Consider the following 21,216-nt stretch of genomic DNA (forward strand, 5'->3'; position numbering starts at 1 on the left):
ATGCACTGAGATCTATGCTCTTCCCCTTTTCCTAGTGCAATGACCCCCATCCATTTCTTTTATAATCAGCTGAAGTTAACAAAAAGTCAAAAAACTGCTCCTCTAAGACAAGTAGGCAACGCCTACTGCTACACATCGGCAGACACACTCTTCACTCTATGTGGCTGGACATCGTCCTCAGACTGAATACCCTGGACACTTTGAAAAAGGACACCAGGGCAAGATCAACTCGCTCAGCTAAATCGCTTCGGGAGGCGGGTCAGCGCTATGTGCTATGTAGGGAGTGTTCAACCAGCAGCCTCCCAACCTCTCGAGCCAACACTGGGGAACGAACACACTCACGCATGCCCGCCCGCACATGCAGTTACGATAAGAACGCGCGCGTGCACACGTCACATGTTGTTTTGATGTTTTAAGCGCGCAACACTGCACGGCTGCTCCGGGTCGCTTTACCTGCAGAACGTGTGGCTAGCGCGCTCCGGATTAGAACCGCCGTCTCATTGTCTCTGAAAATTGCACTCCTGCCGCTGCCATAACCTTTGTTTTCTGCTCACGGGAGGCTTTTTTTTTTTTTAATGCCTGATTTGTCAAATATGAACAGTTTTTGAACGACTAAAACAAAATTCCACGGCAGAGGAGCTAAACGGAGTGGCTCCCCTTGCCGGTCAGCACCTCATCTTGGCTCAAATAAGGCTCTGAGTTCTTTCCAATTTCTCTCCCGAGTTACGAATCCAATGCCGACCAACAACCCCCAAAAAATATTTTTTAAATCCATTCCCCTTAAGTTAATGAGACCATTAGTATCGCCCACGGCTTCAAAGAGGAGGAGCCCGAGCAGGCCCGTCCCCACCTCTCCCGCGTGCTCTCCGACACGCTCCATCCCTCGTGCATGGCGCCAGACACTGGTTACTCAGTGGTGCTATAATTATAGCAGCGTGACAGCAGATGTCACTCAGCAGCCGTGTCATTATTGCTATATCTCAGCTCTAAACGAGCACCTTTCTCACGTCCACACCGGGTCCGCTCGTGTCCTCCTCGCGCTGGCGTGCATTAGGGTCACTTGCTTTACTGACGCACTTAAAACAAGGAAATTCCGCATGCATAGGTATAATGTTATAAAGTATAATGTTCCTGTCTTTGACCAGGAGTGCAAGGGTCATTACATACCGAACCGAATTAAAGCGATGCGATTACGCGAAATATTCGGACGCGGGTTTTTTTCTTTTGACTAAAAACTACACACACCGGACGCGACGAGAATTTATCTTTTGGAACTTCGCAGCCTGGTTCCCGAACAGTGATAAAGCGGACAAGACGAACAAAATGTCTTCTTCAAGGAGATGAAGACATCTTTTTGCTGCTCACAGAACAATGCAAACGATTTTGGAACATCCGATTTTGGAAAAGGGAAAGCAGCACGGAGAGTTTCTCAGTCTCCTACAAGAGGCGAAACTTTATGCTGAGCGCTGATGCAGAGACCTTCGAAAGTCGGTAACCCGGTTTGGACCGGAGAACAAACCACAGGAAGCCCGAAGACCCAGAGCACCGATTAGGACTGTTTGACAGCAGACGTCGTCAAGCCCAGTTACATTCTCTGTGCTATACTAACACCAGAAGCGATGGTGATTGGTCAGTGAGTTTTTGTTGCCGGCGAAAGTTCGCAAAAATCGAGCAGAGGGAGAATAAAAAAAAATCATGTCGCGTTTTAGCCGCCATCGTACACACGCTCAGATTAATTTATCATCCGAATGAAGTCGCGTTCGGTGTGTAAAGGCCATTAAGGTGTTAACAACACCAAGGTTGCGGGCTTCCTTCCCAGGGTGTATGAAATGCTGACATACAATGAAAAAAAAGGCAGTTGCCTTCCCAATACTGTAAAAGCTACTGTGTATAAAAGCATCTGCCAAATGCTGTAAATGTAAATTACACAGTTGTATAATTGGCATAGTTAAACAGATAACGGACCTGCGGCAACAGTCCCGCCCCCACAGGAGTCATTTTCCAGGCCCCAGCACGTTTTAAATACTTAAATAGTTTCGTGCACAAGACAGGCGCGACCCGCACACACTCCCCGCACCGTGTTCAGACGTTCAGAGAGGCTGCAGGTTCACTGGCTTTGCATTTCTCACCGAGAAATAAACACGACTGCAACGGAATAGAGAGAATGACGTCCTATTCCATAATGAGAAATGAATGTGATGTCAGTCGCTTTTTTTCAGGCTGCAACATGTAAAGGTCCCTAGCAAAATGCCAGTGAATATACTGGGAAATTTGGGGTCAACAGTTCTTCGCTGCAAGGGACACACTTTGAGAAAATTAGTCTTTTTATGCGAAGCCTTGCGTTTTCCATGAATGAAAAATTGATTTCCTGCTGTGGCAAGAAGAGGTATTTGAGTCCAAGTGTATGATTGATTGATTGACTACCTCCAACAGCTGAAAGAATGCTTAATGCGCACGTTTGCACTGTTGTCAATGTGCTGGTGTACAGCTGCTCAGCTTGTATTTATGGGACTGCAAGCCCCTCCTTTCCTCCTTCTCGCTCACCCTCTCTCACGCTCACGCTTCTTAGACATTTAAGAGAAAGTCATCTCTACCTATTTGTGTCTCTCTTCCTCCTTTTTCCCATAGTCACCTTCTACTTCTCTTCTCTCTCCCCCATCCGCCACACCACCCTGCTGTAGAGAGAAAGCTCACCCTCTTAGGCGTTCCTACTCCTTCCAGCAACCAAATGACCGAGCTGCTCCTCGGAGCAGAGACGTAGTGAATGGGTGGGTGTGTGTGTGTGTGTGTGTGTGTATGTGTGTGTGTGTGTGGAGAGAGGGCATGGGTTGAAGTGAACACACACTCATTAATAATGCAGGGAGAGTTTCTCGAGCTGCACTGGCAAAAAGTAGGTCAGTCTGCACGGTCTCCTTCCACTGTCACACGGGCAGCCGGGGCTGACGGCTACTGCATCTGGTTTCTTCCTGATCAGGGTTTGTTGGGCCGGCCCTCGCTGGGGTTAGGGGCGGCGCGGCGGTGAAGCCAGCTGCAGGAAGCGCTCCTGAGCTTGTGCTTCCTGTCAGAGGGGGACTCTTCCCCTCCCGCTCCTCATCGACTGTGGGCTCGCACTTTCCGAGTGTCAGGCGACCGTTAAAAGAGCCGTGCCCCGGTTCCAGTTCTGCTGGGTCTGGCGTGGCAGCGTTTTTTACTTCAGCTCATTTCATCCCCTTTTCTCCCCTGGCAGTGGGATGGTGCTGGGCCTCTCCCTGACGCAGCAGAGCCTCCCAAGGGGATCCAGATGTTGTGGCACCCATCCATAGTCAAGCCTTACCTCACGCTGCTGTCCGAGTGCTCCAACCCAGACACGCTGGAGGGTGCGGCAGGGGCCCTGCAGAACCTAGCTGCAGGGAGCTGGAAGGTCGGTGAAGCGTGTGTGTGTGTGTGTGTGCGCGTTTGTGTGTGAGTGCATCTAAGTATGTGTATGCATATTTTAAGAGAAACTATATACTACACTGCATGAAGGTTTATGTATATTACAGAGTATATCTTAGCTGGCAGCTTTGTATAAGCGCAGGCATGTGTGATTTAAAAAGCATGCAGTAAAAGTACGTTCATCCAGTGGGCATGTGGCAGCCAGCTTGCTGATATCTGCGACATCTTCACTGGTAGGGGCTGCGTGTGTACCCAAATTCTATTGTCACCCATCCATCTTTGAGCCTTATCTATATCCCCAAATCCACAGTAATCCTCCATACGTGTCTCCAGATTTCAATAAGATGACCACAGGCAGGTAGCAGGTCCTGAAATAACTCTCGGGCGGTTCTTTTTTTCAGCCTTTAGAGAATAAAAAACTGTGTGTGTGTGTTTACTGTCTCTTAGGCAGGGGTTGGAGGAGGACATGTGAAAACACAGTCTTGGCCAGGAATCACTTGCTTTTCTCAGATGCCAATGCCAATAGACTTTAGAAGCACACACACACACACACACACACACACTCTGTCTCTCTCCCTTTCCCCTCTCTCTGTCTCTCTCATCCCTTTCTCTCTCTCTCCTTCTTATGCTCCCTGCTTCTTCCCTATGTCTCTCTCTGAGACCAACACTCTTGTTCTCCCCACTGCTGGACCACTGTAATCCAGGATGAAACTGTAAACAGTCTCTGCTGGATCAGTCCTCTAGAGCAAGTGATGGAGGCATTGCAGCGTGGTGGGCTTTAAGACCCCATGCCTGCCACTGTCCACATGTCCAACAGCTCCCGCCCTCTCTTTATATGGGAGGGTGCGCACAACCAGTTACTGCTCTGATTGGCTCTTGTGTTTGTCTATCAGCAGACCAACCAGTCAGTCTTATAGCCCTGTCTGTTGCGTAAGCCCACCCGTACCCATTCGTGGCCCTGTCTTGGTTTGGGATGACTATCAATTCCTATATTGTCTGTTTGAAAAGATGGATTCAAAGCCTTAAGCTTAGAAGCATCTAAAGTACACTCAAGCACAAGTGTATAAGGGTAAAAATAAAAAAAAATAGAAGCATTTCTGCTCTTTTGAAGTCCCATATTTCTGCTTATGTGCCAATCACCACAAAGCAAAACACTCGAGATTAAGCAGGTTATGAGTTGGGCTCTAAGCACACTGTGTATCATTTGGGCTAATTAGGCAAAGTGTGTATCACTTTCAAAACAAATCATCCACCACCAGCCTCGATTTCTCTCTCTCTCTCAGGCATTCTTTCTCTCTCTCTCCCTTTCCCTCTGTATCTGTCTCTCAGACTTACTGCCTGCGTCTTTCTCCGGCACACGTGTGCACCACAGGACATGTTAAAGGTGAAATGTGTCAGGATGCTGAGGAACGAGTGTGTGTGGTGCTCACTGATCATGTCGGTGCACGGGCCAGTGGGGCATGTGGTCGGAGCTGACAAGCCCTCACGTGCACACGTGCACGCACACACACAAACACACACTCACTAATCCAGGAAGAAGTCTTATCAGTCCTGCAGGCCGTGTCGTAAACATGCCACCCTGTTAGGACCTTATTAAAAACCCCGCAGGTGTTGAGGCCAAGTTCTGAAGTGAGTCTGCACGTCAGCATTCAATGCATTTCTGATCAACAGTTAATAATTGATCTGTGTGTGCTTGTGTATGTTTTTCCTCAGTGGTCGGTCTACATCCGTGCTGCCGTGCGGAAAGAGAAAGGCCTCCCAATACTTGTTGAGCTCCTGAGAATAGACAACGACCGGGTGGTTTGTGCGGTGGCTACTGCATTACGAAACATGGCCTTAGATGTACGAAACAAAGAGCTAATCGGTAAGTCCCTCCACCTCCGTACCATTTCCCGTTATTGTGACTTCTTCTGTGGTGGTGTTTCTGGAACACCTGTGCATGTGTGGCGCTGCACAATAGCATCTACAGATCCATCCTCTAATTACCGCACACTAACAGTGTGTCTGCATGCCCAGTGGTGGATGGTGCTCTGTCCTGGGTGTTGTCCTCTGTCTCCTCTCCCTACACCTGATTCAACCTCCCCCCAGGGGGCTGAGGTTTATGGTTAAGAGTACGTTGTGCGCGATTGGCTGCTGCTACTCACCGGCGTGTGATTGGCTGTAAAAGCTGTGTATTGATTGCTAAGCGTCCATGGGCTTGAAATGTGCCGTATAAATGTAACCGTATAAATGTTTATCGGTGATAATTGGTGAGTAATTTTTTTTAGTTATCAAAACTACACTTAAATTGGTTCTCCTTCGCAGTCCTGATGTCAATTCTGTTCTGTTATACTGGAGACACTGTATTAAAAACGAGAAGGGAAAAGAGAAAACAGAAATAAGGAACAAAAATGAGAGAAAAGGAGAAAGAAAAGTCCAATGTCCAAACCAACCCTGGTTTTATGGATTAGAGCCACAGACAGGTGTGAAAACATAATTGTTATATTTGGGCAGGTCAGCTCCTACTGCCTAACTTTAGTGCAGGGGGAGATTATGGACTCTGGATGTGCTCTGGGACATCCAAATCTCCCTGCGAATACGTTTACATCTCTGCCCTTATTGAAGCCTGTCAGTCGTGAAAAGATTCCAGACTCGTATTGAGTTTCACAGGACGAATGGAGCCAGCGTGGGACGGTGGTAAATCTTGCCCTTGGCAAGGCTGTCAGAATCTCAACTTTGCTGACAGGCACCTGGTCCATCTTCCAGAGGTCAGGAACAGAGTCCTGCATGCAGGAGTGCCAAAAGTGGGCCATTTTGGATGTCTGGGGCTTTGTTACATCTGGTGAAACCAAGCTTTGCTGGGGAAAAATGGCTCTGGTCAGCTGTTTTTAGAGGAGAAGGCTTTGTTTCAGGAGCGTGTAGGGTCATCTGTACTGCACATATTACACATATAAGAGCGTTCTGCACCACAGACAGCAAATACATTTTTTTTTAAATGAAATATACATACTAACTGTATTTCATTGTACCACACAAAGTGAAGTATTTTCAAATACATTTTAAGCAGTTTTTTTCCCTGTGTTTTATTTTTGAAATATCACATCACATGAGGTTGCATGATCAAGATTATCGATTTGAACATGAAATATGTATGACATATGTATGAAAGACTGTAAGAAGACACAAGCTGTGTATGGAAGACACTGCTGACTCGAGCGTCACTAATATAACAATTACAGCCCTGTTCACTTTCACCAGTAGAGCGTTTGGGTGTGGCCTAAGCTCCGGCGCATGGTTAGGGCTTTATGGAGCCGTAGGCAGGCTAACAGTCTCTGGTCTCTGCTGCCTTATTCTCTTTCCTACGCTGTAATGCAATGATGTCACAGTGTATCTCATTTCTGCTCACAACCCCCCCCCCCCATGCCCAACAAACACACACACACATTTCCCTCTCTACTGCAATTCCGCCCTGAAATTCTCCTGGTGACATCACTGATGGGCTATTGATCACCACATTATAAATTTGGTTTCCTGGCGGGCCTTGCCGTCACCATGGCGACGGCTCTCTGGTTTCAGGCTGTCTGTTTCGGGGGCAGCACCCCCATCCCGACCTCCCCCCGCCCCCTCGCCCCTGTGGGCAGCGACTGCGAATGCTCAAGGTAGCAGTTTTTTAGCTCTGCAATCAGTGGGCTGATAATTACAGCCTGGACTCCAGCTAGGCCAGTCCGTTGTTTAAAGCTCCTGTGGGCGGGGCTGTCATCAGCCAGCTCTGCCTTGTGTGCTGCTCGCTCGCTCGCTCTCTCTCTCTCTCTCTCTCTCTCTCTCTCTCTCTCTCTCTCTGCTTTTGGGTAAACAGAAGACAGCACAGACAGAGAGCCCATTCTACACCTCCATGCCATGACTACTGCAACTGGTGCTCTGTTATCAGAGGGGAATGTGCCGTATCAGTCACAAAGCTCCTCCACTGTAGAAATCTCCTCCTCGCATCTGTGATTTCTGTCACTGCATAAGCATTAGATGTCTTTCAATCCCCACTCATAGATAAAAAATGAAAAATAAAAAAATGACATAAAAATTCGCTGTAATGCAATGATGCGCTTGATGCATATCTATGTTCCGTATTCATTATGGGGCCTTTGATGAATAGGCTTTTGAAGAACAAGAGTGTCATGTTTTATTGATTCAACTCCATGTGCGGGTGTGCAGTAAGCCAGACCCAGCACTCAGGGCTTAAAGCTCTGTCCCTGGTTGAGTTAAGGTGGCTGTGCAATGCTCTTAAAGGTCAACTTTGGCATCGTGACGAACGTTTTCAAGCTAAAGACCTACTGCTTACGTCACGTTAACATCTAGCTCTTTCCGCCGGGCTGGGCTGTGATTTTCGGCTCGGCGCGCCTTCGTAAGCTCCGTGTCGGCATGCCTCTGTCCTTCCATCAATGCAGCGGCACGTGTCTCTGCAGAGATGAGAAGGGTTTTTTTCCCCCCCAGTGCACTGGCACCTGAGGGAACACGTTCTGATCTGGCTGAGCTACATTGCAGATCCTGATGTTTCTTTTCACAGCAGTGCTGAGGGGATTGATGTAAGGAGCGCTACACGCACAACACTGAATACAGGTTGCAAGATGAACTTTTCTTGTTAATTCTTGTTTCTTGTTAAGCACACAACCAAACCAGATGTGATCCACGCAGCGTGTAGATCTGGAGGTTAGTTTTCCTCTAGAGTTGGCAAGTGTTGTTATCTGACTTTCTCCTCAGGACAAAGAAATGGCTTTAACCCGTTACATCCCTTTAGAGGAACTCACAAACTCTGGTTGCTACCCCACACATAGGTGGTCTGAATGTTGATATATTAGAATAATAATTTGTGGCCCTGGCAGAGTACAAAATCCGATCACTGGTCTGTTTGCATATGTTGCGTTATTAATATTAAGGGATGTCATCACTTAACCATTGTTTAACCTTTATGGATGATCAATTTAGATCTGATTTGACCACTTAACACGTTAAAAGATTGTTAATTTTGGATAATGGAAATACATTGCAATCTTACATTTCATAGAAGGTAAAAGATAAGGCAATGTGTCTCTCTCTCTCTCTCTCGAATGCCTCTGATCTACTCGGTTCATTGCTGTGTCTCACCTCTCTGCTGTAGTATGTGGTTTTATGCTTATAAGGTTTGCGGATGATGACATCAGTTTTTAGGTGTGGGAGGAGAGGAGCGGGGAGGATCGCTCGAGGGGAGAGTTAATTAGGGGTTACTGCAAACATACACTATCAAAGTCTCCCCGGGGGGGCAGCAGGGAGAAGTGTGCCGGTGTAGAGAGAGTGTGTGAAAGAGAAAGGTCCCATCTCAACTGTCCGAGTGGCTTTGATCAAGGACAAATTGAATGGGATGCTCAGAATTGCAGACCTCTGCCTTGTATTCCTTTAGTGTTGCTTTGCCCTTCATATAAAGTAGGTAGCTAAAGCCAAGTCTGATAAATGGAGACGAATGCAGTGTCTTTGGATTAGTGCATGTCTCTGAGTGATATTTGGAGTGTGTGCGTCTGTGCGTGTGTATGTGTTCGTGTCTGTGCGTGTGTGTGTGTGCGTGTCTGTGTGTGAGATGAACATTCCAGGTGAGTAATTGCAACTGCAAAAATCTAAACATGCAAATGTATACATATATACATGTTTCTAGCTCAGTTCTAGACTCCACACTAAAATCTGTAATCCTAAACAGGATTGTTGGTTTCACACAAAGACCAGGGCTGCACCTGGATAGAGGTATGAAAACAGCTGCAGTTGGCCCCTGCCTCCCACATACACACAATGGGAATGGGACCCCCTGCCTCCCACATACACAAACACAAACACACACACACACACACACACACACACACACACACACACACACACACACACACTCCTCCTCTGTGGAAGTTATTCAGGTGTTACTTTCAAACAGGGCAGATATCTGCATGCGGAAACTTACGCACTGAGCCACGTACTTGTGAGGTGTTGGCAGCAAAGCTAAGTGGATTTGGTTGGGGATGTTTGAAGTTTGTGATGCAGCTGCAGGCAGGATTTGGGCTGGGTCGTCTCAAACGGCCGGCATTCCAGCTGACAGACGGATTTGAGAAAGTGAAACTTAAAGCCTAATCCTGGTTGCAGTAACCAAATGATTCATATTTGTTGGCCACTTGTGTGGCATGAGAAGGAAGGAGAAAATGTTCAGTGGGTTTAGTCTGCACAGACAAGATTATGGAGCAATGCCAAGTCTGCTAAGAGGAATAACCAGAGGAAAAAAAACAGATAGCATCTCGAGATAGCATCATCAATCCTGCGTGTGCTCAGCCATCATTTTTTCCTCCTTTTCTTTTTTTCTGCTGTTATCAGAGCAGCCAGCGGTACGTCAGAGTGAAAGCCATGTGTCATAATAACGTCATTTAGGGAAATGCCACTTTATCGCCAGCGTGGCTAAATGCTGCCTTACTCAAGCAATATTCCTCCACTCATTATCAAGCTCCACCATCTCCCATCTGTCTGCAAGTTGCTGCTCCCTCTTTCATAGCCTCCACCAGGTGGCTCCTGTGTAATTGAAACTTTAGAGGCCTTTCGAGGACGAGCGTTCTCTATGGCGGCTTATGGAGCCCGCTCTTCCGATCCTGCGTGAAGGACATCAAAGGCGGTAATGGCAGGCGATATTACAGGTGCGAAATCCACGTCGCCTTTCCGATGCGCCCTGCTGAGGTCGGCCTTCCCTTTAACTCCCTCCGTAACCTTTATCAACGGGTTTGTATGAAGGTCCGTCCCTGTTTGCACCATCTCCCGAGCTCTCCTCTCCGCGCTCCAAGCTTGCAGAAATGGCACGTGCGGCTGTGTCCGTTTCAACTTCACTGGAGATTGAAGTCTCTCAAAGTGCAGCCCCAAGGTGTTCACCGCTGACTGACGTTTCAAACTCATTGGCAGACCTGCAGGCCTACCCGGAGCACTCTACTAACCCCCTTTTGAAGTCTAACTGTGAACATTTATGTGGTCTGTTTTGTTGGGCTTCCATTGTATGAACCACAGTTCCCAGGACAGTAAATGTCCTTCACTTATTCTTGGCATCTTGTCCCAGAGAAGCTCTTCCATGCTTCCCGACTGACTTGTTCACCTGCAGTTTTTCTTTTTTTCAGGCGGACGGCAAAAACTAACGTAATGACACACATCAGCATCCATTCTGCTCTTGCTCCCACTCTGCACTCTCCTCCTCTCTCACGCACCACGCCCTCTGCCACGGTCACGCGGGTGAGAGTATTTCTGGGCCTCTATGTGCTGTTGTCCGTGATGACCCAGGCATGCGTGGCCTGATTGCCCATTTTGTGATAGAATGGGCTTTTATGGGCTGGAGAGTTAGCACTCCACTCTGATTACAGCCGAGTCCTCGCACATCTGAGAGCCCGTAGATGAGACACCGCACAAAGTCAAGGTTGGCCGCAGAGTCACGCGCAGCGCCCGGATGGCGTAATCATGAGCCGGGGCCGTCGGATTCGGCCCAGCAAAGAGCCCTTCCACGTTTCTCACGATGAGGGCAAATGTGTCCTTCACAGCACTCCCCACTCCCCGCTGCCGGTGTTGTTTCTATATCTGAAGCTTTGTGTCCTCTTTGATCCTTGGACGTTTTAAAGTAAATGTTTTAGAGCAAAGTTCGAAAGCACTTCCTGTCTTTGGCGATCAGCTCTGCTACTGTTGATCACATGATCACCATTCAGTCAGGCTGGACTGTGAATCTCTTTTAAAGAACTAAACAACAACAAAAAAAGTTCCTTGTATGTGATTAATTTAGATGAGGTCCCCCTCTGAACCTGCAAACTGGTTTGGTAAATTAGAGTGCAAATTCATTTGAGCTAATTGGCCATTGTAACATTTATAATGGTGTTACAGGAGGCAACGGTTGAAGGTGGCAATAGGAAACAGGTTCTACAGATCGATTAGGGCTTTGGAGACATTGTACACACGTGCACAGGAGACTAGTTTGTCGAGTTCATTCACTGGATTCATTCCTGCTCTCCTCGACTGATACAGTTTATACAAATACATCTGCCTGCCTCTTAACTTTAAGAACTGTAAGAATTACATGAGTGAACGGATGAAGTCAACAATTTTGTTTAGTACTTTAGAAAGATTCATTCTACACGTCCCTTTTCCAAGACCATGTTGTTTTTTGTATAGATTCCAAGTACACACTGTCAAACATATGTTCACGGAGAGATTATACGTTCATTTATATAGTCCTTAAAGGAAATGTTCTCCATGCACTCCATACAGAGTGGGTTGTTTTTTCCTGACTTCAAGACAGTGGTGAGTTTTTCCAGATTCCTCCAGATTCTGCCTAGATGCTGGAGGTGCGGGGTGGGGCGGTGGTGGTTGCACAGTCACCAAAGAGAAGCAACAGCAAGGAACCGTATAGACAGTTCCTCAGATCAATCGTTATGGCCACTCGTCCCCTTAAATATCATGTTTCTCGCCTGCCGAGCTTCGGGCGGAGGGAAATGTCACGGTCTGCTGGATGTGCGTTGTGTGAGCGCCTTCGCATTGTCCATTCAGCCAAGATAGAGTATTGCGCCTGCAAGAACAAGATAAGCAGACACCAATTAACTCGGAGCACGCCGATGATAAATTTGAGGCCATTTTGGGGGAAATTCTCAGCTCAGCATGCCATAATGCCAAGAAATGATGTCTGTGTTTTGCTGCCAGAGCCCATTTAGAATTAGGAGCGAGAATTTAACCATCGTAGATTAATTTCATTAGCTGTGTCCTTCAGTGGAAGAGGACTAGGTGTCAAGCAGGGCTGAGGTTAGGAAGTTTTAGAGGTCAAAGGATATTACTGCTCTCATTAAACTGGAGGGAAGAAAACATGAAAAGGGTCTTTGAACTTCAGTTTCATTACATTTGTGCTGACAGGGCTACCTGATGGTTTTTAAAGTTGCACCTTTAACAGATACTAATGTTTACAAACGATAATTATATCCATCCAGTGCACAATATACCTTCTTAATGACACCAGTAACACCCCAAATATTTAAATAGGATAAAGATGGTTATTATGTGCATATGCTTGTCAGATAGAGTTTGGTAAAATTTTAGCCCCACTGATTGTTTCGATTTGATCAGTCTAAAAATTGTTCTGAAAAAGTGAACAGCCAGTTAAAAAAAACTGACTCAAGTTCAAAATAACTTATCCCATGGATTAAACTTGATTTCCAAGTCCTTTTTAATTATACTCCATTCAGTCTTCCTTTAATGTCAGGTTCTTCACTTCTTTTTCTCTCATTGTGTTCTATTCACAAATACCACGAGTCATTTTATTGAATTCATCATAAGGCTTCTCCCAGCCGCAGCTCCCAGGACTGAGCCTGCCATTCCTAAAGCCTCCCCACTCCTGCAGCAGGTTCCTCCACTAAACCTTCACCTTCTGTTACGCAGCTGAGGCTTCTCAATATAATGCAGCTCTTCTCAGTACAGCTGCTGCTTCTGCGCATTAAAACATTTTGACGGCTTCGGTCTTCAGGCTCGGGGCTTTGTGGCAATGTCACGCAGTCTCAGGTCCCGCCCATCTTCTGCCCTTCTGCTCTGGTCCAAATTTTCAGGGAAGTACGCGATGCGGGACCTGGTGCATCGCCTGCCAGGAGTCTCCAACAGTAACGGCGGCGGCAGCAGCGGAACAGCCAACAGCACGGCGAGCAAGACCATGTCGGACGACACGGTGACGGCTATCTGCTGCGCCCTGCACGAGGTCATCACCAAGAACATGGAGAACGCCAAGGCCCTGCGAGACGCCGGCGGCATCGAGAAGCTCATCGGTATCGCCAGGAGCAAAGGAGATAAGTGAGTTTTCTGCCACCAAGGTTATCTCCTGTATTTTGTGTGTGTGTGTGTGTGTGTGTGTGTGTGTTTGAGGGTGAGGAATACAGTAAGAGACACCAAGAAGAATGCGTTACATCATCAAACCATATTGGAAGTGAGGTCATTTTAAGTCATAGATTTTAAGTCAGAACGGTTTTTGTGAAACTTGGCAGAATTTTGCTCACATTCCAGCAGCTGTCAGTGAAATATATGTTCGGAGAAAGTCCAACCTGTAGCTGACCCAGATGGAGTTTGGGATAAAAAAAACAACCATGTGGACTATCAGTGTCCACCTGGTCAGGACAAGGAAGTGTCTTTCTGGATGCCTTGTCCATCCACCATGTCAGGCAGGCGCCACAGTGGAGGAAACACTGAGGGGAGCGCGGGTTTTCCCTTTCGCTGTTCCAAAACACCTGGCTCCGGCTTAGTCGCTGATGCTACCTTTAAGTACTTCCCAGAACAGATGTTAAGGACAGCACCCCAACTTCATACTCACTGCACTCAAACGTCTCCCGACTAACAGCGGCTCGCTGACTGCGATCGCAAGAAATGTTCTGTAAAATTATACGCAAAAACTCGGCAGATCCTGCAACGTCTTTTAACTTGCAAAGCTTTAATGGCTCCGAATGCAAAAATCTTCAAAGAAGTTAAGTGTTATGAGCGCGCGTTGCGTTACACACCAGGGAGGGGACTGCACCAAACAGATCCTCGCCCCCACCACCTGCTCCGTGAAGTGAATGAAATTATGCGTTTCCTCCAGCAAAGAGGTACCGAACGCACTCACATCTCATAATCTCCTATTGGTCCGTCCACAAAGAGCCGTCCTGTCGACACCAAGCCTGTCTAATCCCTAGACGGCTCGCACTCTGGTCCAGGTGATAAACCGCGCGCCGACATGCATTTTCAGCTAACATGGCAGTGAGTGATAAGTCTGTGGTGACCGGAGGACACGCATTCCACCATGAAGGTTTGTGCTGTCACATGGGCTGTTTTGTATCGTCCCCCCTCACGACGCGCAACCGTATCCCCCTTCGCTCCACCGTGAGCTTATCTGGCGAGCAGGTGCAGCCGGCCCGTCCCTTGGCCGGAAGCGGATGGTAGCAGCTAATTGGGCCGTGCGGCAGAGCATCAGGACTGTTTAATCTGATTCGCCAAGGTCCTAGAACGCAAAGAAAAGTCACACGTAAGAAGCACTGCTTAAAGAGGTTAGCGGCATTCCTAATTTGCTCACTCAAAGTAGAAATATCATTGTTAAGGGATTTCCACTATCTGTGAGGTCATGTGACATGGAGTTTTGCGAACAGTGGGGCAGACAGCAGATAAAATTAGCTGAGCTCCAGCCACGTTTGACCCTGGAAGGTGACGTAAACCAGACGGCCTCCTCGTTGGGTTGGAGTGCAAAGCTGGAAGTTGCTCTGCCACATGCGTTTGTTCCTGAATTGCATTGCATTGTGGGCTTGAACAAAAGAATATGGCTTTTCTGAGAGGTATTGTGCAAATACATGAATTTATATGTATATAGCACCTTTCAAGGAACCCAAGTTCACTTTACAATTAACACACTGGTGAGATGCAGCTGCCGATCTCCTAGAACCATCAGCCCCCTGTGTAGCAGAATCTGGTACAGGGAGGACATAGAGGATCCATCTACCACTGGACATGCAGTGTCTAATAGCCAATCTACCTAACCTCCATGTATTTGGACAGTGGGAGTAAACCAGAGACCCCAGAGGAAACCCACAGACACAAGGGCAACCTGGGAACTCCACCCAGATAGGGACTCGAAGCCAAGACCCTAGTGTTGCAAGGCAAATGCGCTAACCACCAAGTTCATAACGTGAGGAATTCTTATAGAATGTTTATGATGCAATCCATTTACCTGAAGAACGGTGATGTCTTCTCATCCTCCGCTGCTGACTTAATGAGATCTTTCAAAGTATGTGATGGAAAATATGTTTTATGTCTGTTTAAAAAGTCTCCTACTCTAGCTTTACCAGTGTCTCCTACTCTAGCTTTACCAGTGTCTCCTACTCTAGCTTTGCCAGTGTCTCCTACTCTAGCTTTGCCAGTGTCTCCTACTCTAGCTTTACCAGTGTCTCCTACTCTAGCTTTGCAGTGTCTCCTACTCTAGCTTTGCCAGTGTCTCCTACTCTAGCTTTGCCAGTGTCTTCTACTCTAGCTTTGCCAGTGTCTCCTACTCTAGCTTTACCAGTGTCTTCTACTCTAGCTTTGCCAGTGTCTCCTACTCTAGCTTTGCCAGTGTCTCCTACTCTAGCTTTGCCAGTGTCTCCTACTCTAGCTTTGCCAGTGTCTCCTACTCTAGCTTTGCCAGTGTCTCCTACTCTAGCTTTGCAGTGTCTCCTACTCTAGCTTTGCAGTGTCTCCTACTCTAGCTTTGCCAGTGTGCTCTATATAGTCTTAACACATGTCAAGTATCATAAATGGATCTAAATGCATGTTAGCAATGGGATTCTCATTCACAGCTGAGGAACCAAAATTGTACACATGCCGCTCTTCCACTCTCAGTTATCACACTGTTGAGGAGCTTAGTTTTAGACTTGTGTTAAAATGTAAGAAGTCCTTAAATCTCTTCTTCTCAGAATCCTTCTCCAGCTCTAACTGGTGCTTCTTCTTCTCTTCTCTTCCAGACATTCACCCAAGGTGGTGAAGGCAGCGTCTCAGGTGCTAAGCAGCATGTGGCAGTACAGGGACCTACGCAGCCTTTATAAGAAGGTACGACCCCACCTCCTCCCAGCAGGTCTGCTGTTAGGAGACAACAGGAAAAATTAGCCTCCCCCAGAGGTGGCTTCCCGGAGCCGAGAGAGTCCAGTTCCTTTTGAGGCATGCAAAAATATACGTTGGCATGCTCGGAATGCCCCGCCACATGAGCGACACATTGCAGTGCCGTCCTCGCCGTTTACTACAAACACCGGGAAAGAAAAGGCCTATTGAGAAACAACAGTGCTGTGTCTCAGAGATATTTACCGAAATTGTCCAATCAATAAGCGATTTCTGTGGCTCACCCAGTGCTGGTTCACTCTTCCACGCAGCCCAACCGTCTGTGTCCAGTGAGAACTGTCTGTTTCTCTTACTAATAAAGGGCTGGCCATCAGTGCTCTGAATTTTGTTGAGGACACAAGCACGTCTCACCCATCCGTTGAGCGTGTGCGCCCATGAACTAAAATTCAATGCCTCAGAGGTGAAAAGTCGGCTTTTAGGAATGGATTTGTTTACTTGTTTGTCTTTTCTCCCAGCCAGCATGTTGTAGCGTCCAAGTCAGACCAGTGACACTTATGACATCAGACCTGCACGAAGACTTAGACAACTGAAGCATATAAATACACACTGTATAAACTGTATATATAGCTAATGATCTGAAGTGCATATCTGATATGTGTAGAATGAGAGTAAGGAATGGAAAAGGAAATGTAGGGTTTGTACACATGGAGGCAGAATGTAACCCCCCACCGCCCACCCACCCCGCCTTCCCTTGAGACAAGCGGGAGAGGGATATTCCCTGACCTTTAGAGGACAGGACAACGGCCCTGTGCTTACTCACCGCTCAGCTGCTCCTAGTCTGGATGTAGGTCTCGTGCTGTCCAAACAAACAGGTTATGGTCCCATACGAAGCTCGGTAGCCCTACAACCCCTCTGTTTCCCTCGGGACGTCTTAGGCCTTGTACAGCAGATCTCATTGCCCTGCCTGGGTTTGCTTAGCTGGGAATCAAAATAATAGACCCATGTGTTAGCTCAGGCGTGGAGCTAGGAACTCCTGGAGGACTGTCTACCCCTGCGAGACAACAGCTCGGACTCTGGCTGTGATGTGAACTTGTCTGTGTAGAATTCAGAGGTGGAATATCTCAATTAATTGATCATATTGCGCATGCAGCGTTGTCTTAAGGACAACATCAGAAGCAGTCTTTGTGTTTTGCACACTTGTCATGAAATGTTTAGCGATGTCAGGCAGCCCAGTTAATACATACCTTTGAGCAGCGTTTTTGTTTTATTGTCTCTCGTTAGAAGTGGAGCTTGCCCAGCTTCTGTGTTCCACTCAGCCAGTAGCATGCACAGCGGTGCAGTGTTGTGTCAAAACGCCCCCTCAGGCAGGCTGTGGAACTGCGTCTCCTCATCCGTAACTGATGTGGACAGAGGGACTGTGCTGACGTCACCCAGCGGGTCAAGGGCATGGGGGACAGACCGAAGCACAAGCGCGTCACAGAGGAGAGGCAGAGTTATTATGTCGGCTCCGACATTTATTATGAATAGAACTCATATTGATTTTTCAAGGTCTCTCTCGCGCAGGCGCGCGCGCTAACTTTCTCCTCCCCTCTCTCTCTCGCTCCCTCGCTCCCTCTCTCGCTCATGCTCCCCCGCTCCCTCTCTCTCTCTCTCCCTCTCTTCCTCCCTCTCTCTCTCTCTCTCTCTCTCGCCCTCTCTTCCTCTCTCTCTAATCTTCTGAGCTCCCCCCTCTATTCCTCAATCTGCAAGGTGAGGTTGTTGTTTTTTTAACAGAGTGCCATTCCCTCGTCCGCCTGCGCTGAGACACCCGTATAGCCGAAATGTCACTCGGAAGGATATTAAAGAAAGGCCACTTCTCTACAGATTGCTATTATTAACATTTGCAGAGGCCCTGCATTGAGCTGCAGCTGAACTCAAATGATAGTTATTCCTTCATTCCCCCTCACACGTCCCACAGCACCCCCCCCCCCCCCCACACACACACACACGTTATGGGTGTGGCCACACTGAGCAGAGTGTGTGTTTTATGGCTGTGGCCATGTTGAGGAGATATGGCAGGTGTGGGCGTTGTGGGCGTGGCCATGCTTAGGGGAAGGGGCGAGGAGAACAGGGAACCAACTCCAAAGAAAGAGAGTGGGCACCAGACTCCCAAGGAAGCAGAGATTGGTGGCAGCATGCCAGCGCAGCTTAGCAGAGTTCAAAATAACACGCTGCTTTCAAACATTCATTTATCCTTTCCCTGCCAGCATAGATGAAATCCCTGGGAAGATGGAATGTTCACGTGTTGTTTAAGGGTTGTTCGATGCGTGCACCGTTGAGCACAGAGAAGGCTGCAGTCTCCCACCAGCTAGCCTAACACGCGGCTCAAACCATCTGTTCGGAGGAGGAGGGAGCCCGGCGCAGCCTCTGTATGCCGGGAGGTTCAGTGGGTACACGCTGCCGACAGACTCGGCCAGCATGTCTGATGAGGCGCGACCCGACAGCATCTCAGGCGTCTCCCTCGCTGCTTTAGGCAGCAGGGATGTCGGTCTCCTGCTGTCAGACACCTTCGGCCAGCCAAATTCCCAAACAAGGCGCTGTGCCACGTATCTGCCTCTTATTACACAATCACAGATATTCATTCTCTGTACCGCCAGCTCTTGCCTGAAAATGAAAATTAGGATAATAAACCCTGCATAAGGGTGGAGGTAATATGGTGGAAATGGGGTTTTTGGACTACAAGGTTATCCCTCACTGATGGATGAAGATGTAGCGCTTCATCCCACTCGCCTTCACCGTCCAGCCAGTGGCTTTAGCGTGTCCTTCGAAGTCCATCAGTCACCGGCACGTCGGCACCACTAATGAAGAGCTCCGGCAGAGTTTAATTGCACTGGAAGCTGCTCTCCCTTACAGGTATTGTTTCCCAGCACCGGAGTCCCTCAGGAGAACGTGCAGCATCAAAAGGGGAGCATCCATCCTTGCTGTTTCCTTTTTAAGGAATGACAGGCCCGCGCTCCCGTCCCTGCCGAGCGCATAGAGCCCTCGTTCTTTTTGGGGGAGGGGGGCGGAATAACCGGCAATGTCTCCATGCGGTGCAACTAAAAACACCTCGTCGCAGGCTTCATTCCACCTCGCCTCACACGGTGCTCGGCTGCCTGGCCGACAGCGCGGAGTTCGTAGATCCGCGGCGGCAACGTCGCAGTCGCCGGGCCATCGTGGCAGAGCTGGGCATTTTGGGGAAACCACGCAGGGAAAGTGGGGAAGCTTTGAAGTGCTCTAGAAAAGCTCCCACCCTTTGATCTTGCCCTCAAAGCCCCTTCCAGGAAGCGTGCCTGTAACAGGGGTCATGCGGATGTCGAGGACAATGTTCCTGCTGGCTGTCAGGGGAGTCATGGCGCCAAAACTCAATTTGAAGACTACTTCAGTAGCCTGTAACCTATATTAAGGGCTCCAGCTCGGCACTGCCACAGTCGTGCAACTATTTAGGTTTTTTTAAAAAGAAGAGGCGGTGTTTTGACCTTGGGTTTAACTCACGGACGGTCTGTTGCGCGCAACTTCCTACACCGTATGCAGCGCGTGGCAGTCATTTTCGCATGTTTTGGCCAGTTATTTTTGTTTCTGAGTTTGAAAAGCAGCAGGGGACCTTGTTCATAATTCTTCCAGGGTTCTTTTACTTTTGTTTCAAATCGCTGGCTGAAGAGAACTGCTCACAGCCCTCGACAAAACGTGATAAACCTCTCCAGCCCATTCAGCATCCCGCTGTCCGGAATTCAAACTGACAAATAGCATAATTCAGCCAATGAACCAGTACCAGAAATGAAGAGGGAAACATTCGAGTGTTCAACACAACGGAGGAGAGCGGCATTATTTTCATTTACGACTATTCAGGAACAACAAATGTAACAACAATAAGAAATAAATTGAGGTGTGCAGTGTAAATATAAGGCATCAAATTGAAAACTCTGTCTTTTCTGAATGTCCTTTGTGCGTGCAGCAGAAGACTTTCCTGGACTGCGACTATAGAGAGTGAATAGTATTGTTGAAAGCAGAATGAAATTCAAACCTTCACCCCAACATCAGCACAGAAAGTTTTCTGACTCATGCAAGGGTCACATGGGTGAGGCCAGCAGACAACGAGTTCGTCATGTCTCCCACAGCAGCCTATCGGCTTCTTTCAGTTGTCATCCAGGCACCTGGCCCCCGAGTCCGAGAGCCATCTACGACCAGTTCCCTCATGACCTCACTGAACTCTGCGTTGACATCACACTGGTTGTAATAAATAAACCAGACAGGATGACGGTGTTTTATTGTGAATACTTTTTAAACCTTCGTGGCTCACATTAAGACACTCATGCAGTGCTGTTGAGCACTGGGTGTCATGCTCAAGTGGATTTGTGTCATAGTGCCATGCAAAAGCAGTTCTGTCTTCTTAACTACCCAGACTGGTCTATTAAACCCATGGTACACCTATGGCTTCATGGACGAGTTATGCGGAGCTCTCGCTGTGACGTTTTTGCTCTGAAACCCCTTCTCTCTGCCCTGTCTCCCTCTATAGGACGGCTACTCACAGTATCACTTTGTGGGCTCAGCCTCAACAATAGAGCGGGACAGGCAAAGGCCTTACTCCTCCTCACGCACACCCTCCGTCTCTCCAGTTCGGACCTCGCCCAACAATCGATCAGGTGAGCACGTCCCCCTGCACTCCGCCACCATGTTCAGAGCCGCAGTGCTGGGGTTTCTTCATTGTTGAGAGGATAGTTATTCATATCTAAAGTTCTAAGCTCCTTCTCTGTGTTAAAGGAATAGTTAATATATATCTAAAGATAAAATATTGGAGCTAAGATCTTTTTGTGGCAAAAAAAAAAAAAGCTGCTAGCTTCTGTTTGTTGTTAGCTATGTTAGCATGCTTGGTCAAGCCTGGCCTTTATGCAGAATGCTGTTTTGTCGCTGTCCATGGTCCTGATGAGTCCCTGCTGCATCCATTGTAAAGTCAGCCAGTCAGTCAACAATGAGACACCTGATCTTACCAAGTTTGACACCTTTATCACTTACTTATCATAAGACTAGGAGCTTTACAATGGCCACCTCATCCTGGCTCGCATCCTACAGAGTGTTCTTCAAGGGTGCTGGCGATCAGATGGCCAAGGTGTCTCCCTGCACTCGGCGGTTCGGGTTAATGAACCGCGCCGCTATAGGGGTGAGGGGGAGATTTATGGGCAACCAGCTGGTGCCTGTAAT

The 21,216-nt window shown here is 47.9% G+C and overlaps 1 protein-coding gene across 1 annotated transcript in view; it reads left to right on the forward strand.

The window, feature by feature from the left end:
* ctnnd2a (catenin (cadherin-associated protein), delta 2a) overlaps nucleotides 1–21,216 on the forward strand; it is a 188,683-nt gene that overhangs the window by 159,357 nt on the left and 8,110 nt on the right. The window contains exons 15-19 of the mRNA XM_027004434.2: nucleotides 3,227–3,400; nucleotides 5,128–5,278; nucleotides 13,005–13,242; nucleotides 15,909–15,993; nucleotides 20,534–20,660. Of these exons, the coding sequence (XP_026860235.2) occupies nucleotides 3,227–3,400; nucleotides 5,128–5,278; nucleotides 13,005–13,242; nucleotides 15,909–15,993; nucleotides 20,534–20,660 (775 nt within the window). The remainder of the gene's footprint in view (nucleotides 1–3,226; nucleotides 3,401–5,127; nucleotides 5,279–13,004; nucleotides 13,243–15,908; nucleotides 15,994–20,533; nucleotides 20,661–21,216) is intronic.

Source organism: Electrophorus electricus, chromosome 5 (assembly GCF_013358815.1).
Source record: "Electrophorus electricus isolate fEleEle1 chromosome 5, fEleEle1.pri, whole genome shotgun sequence".
NCBI lineage: Eukaryota > Metazoa > Chordata > Actinopteri > Gymnotiformes > Gymnotidae > Electrophorus > Electrophorus electricus.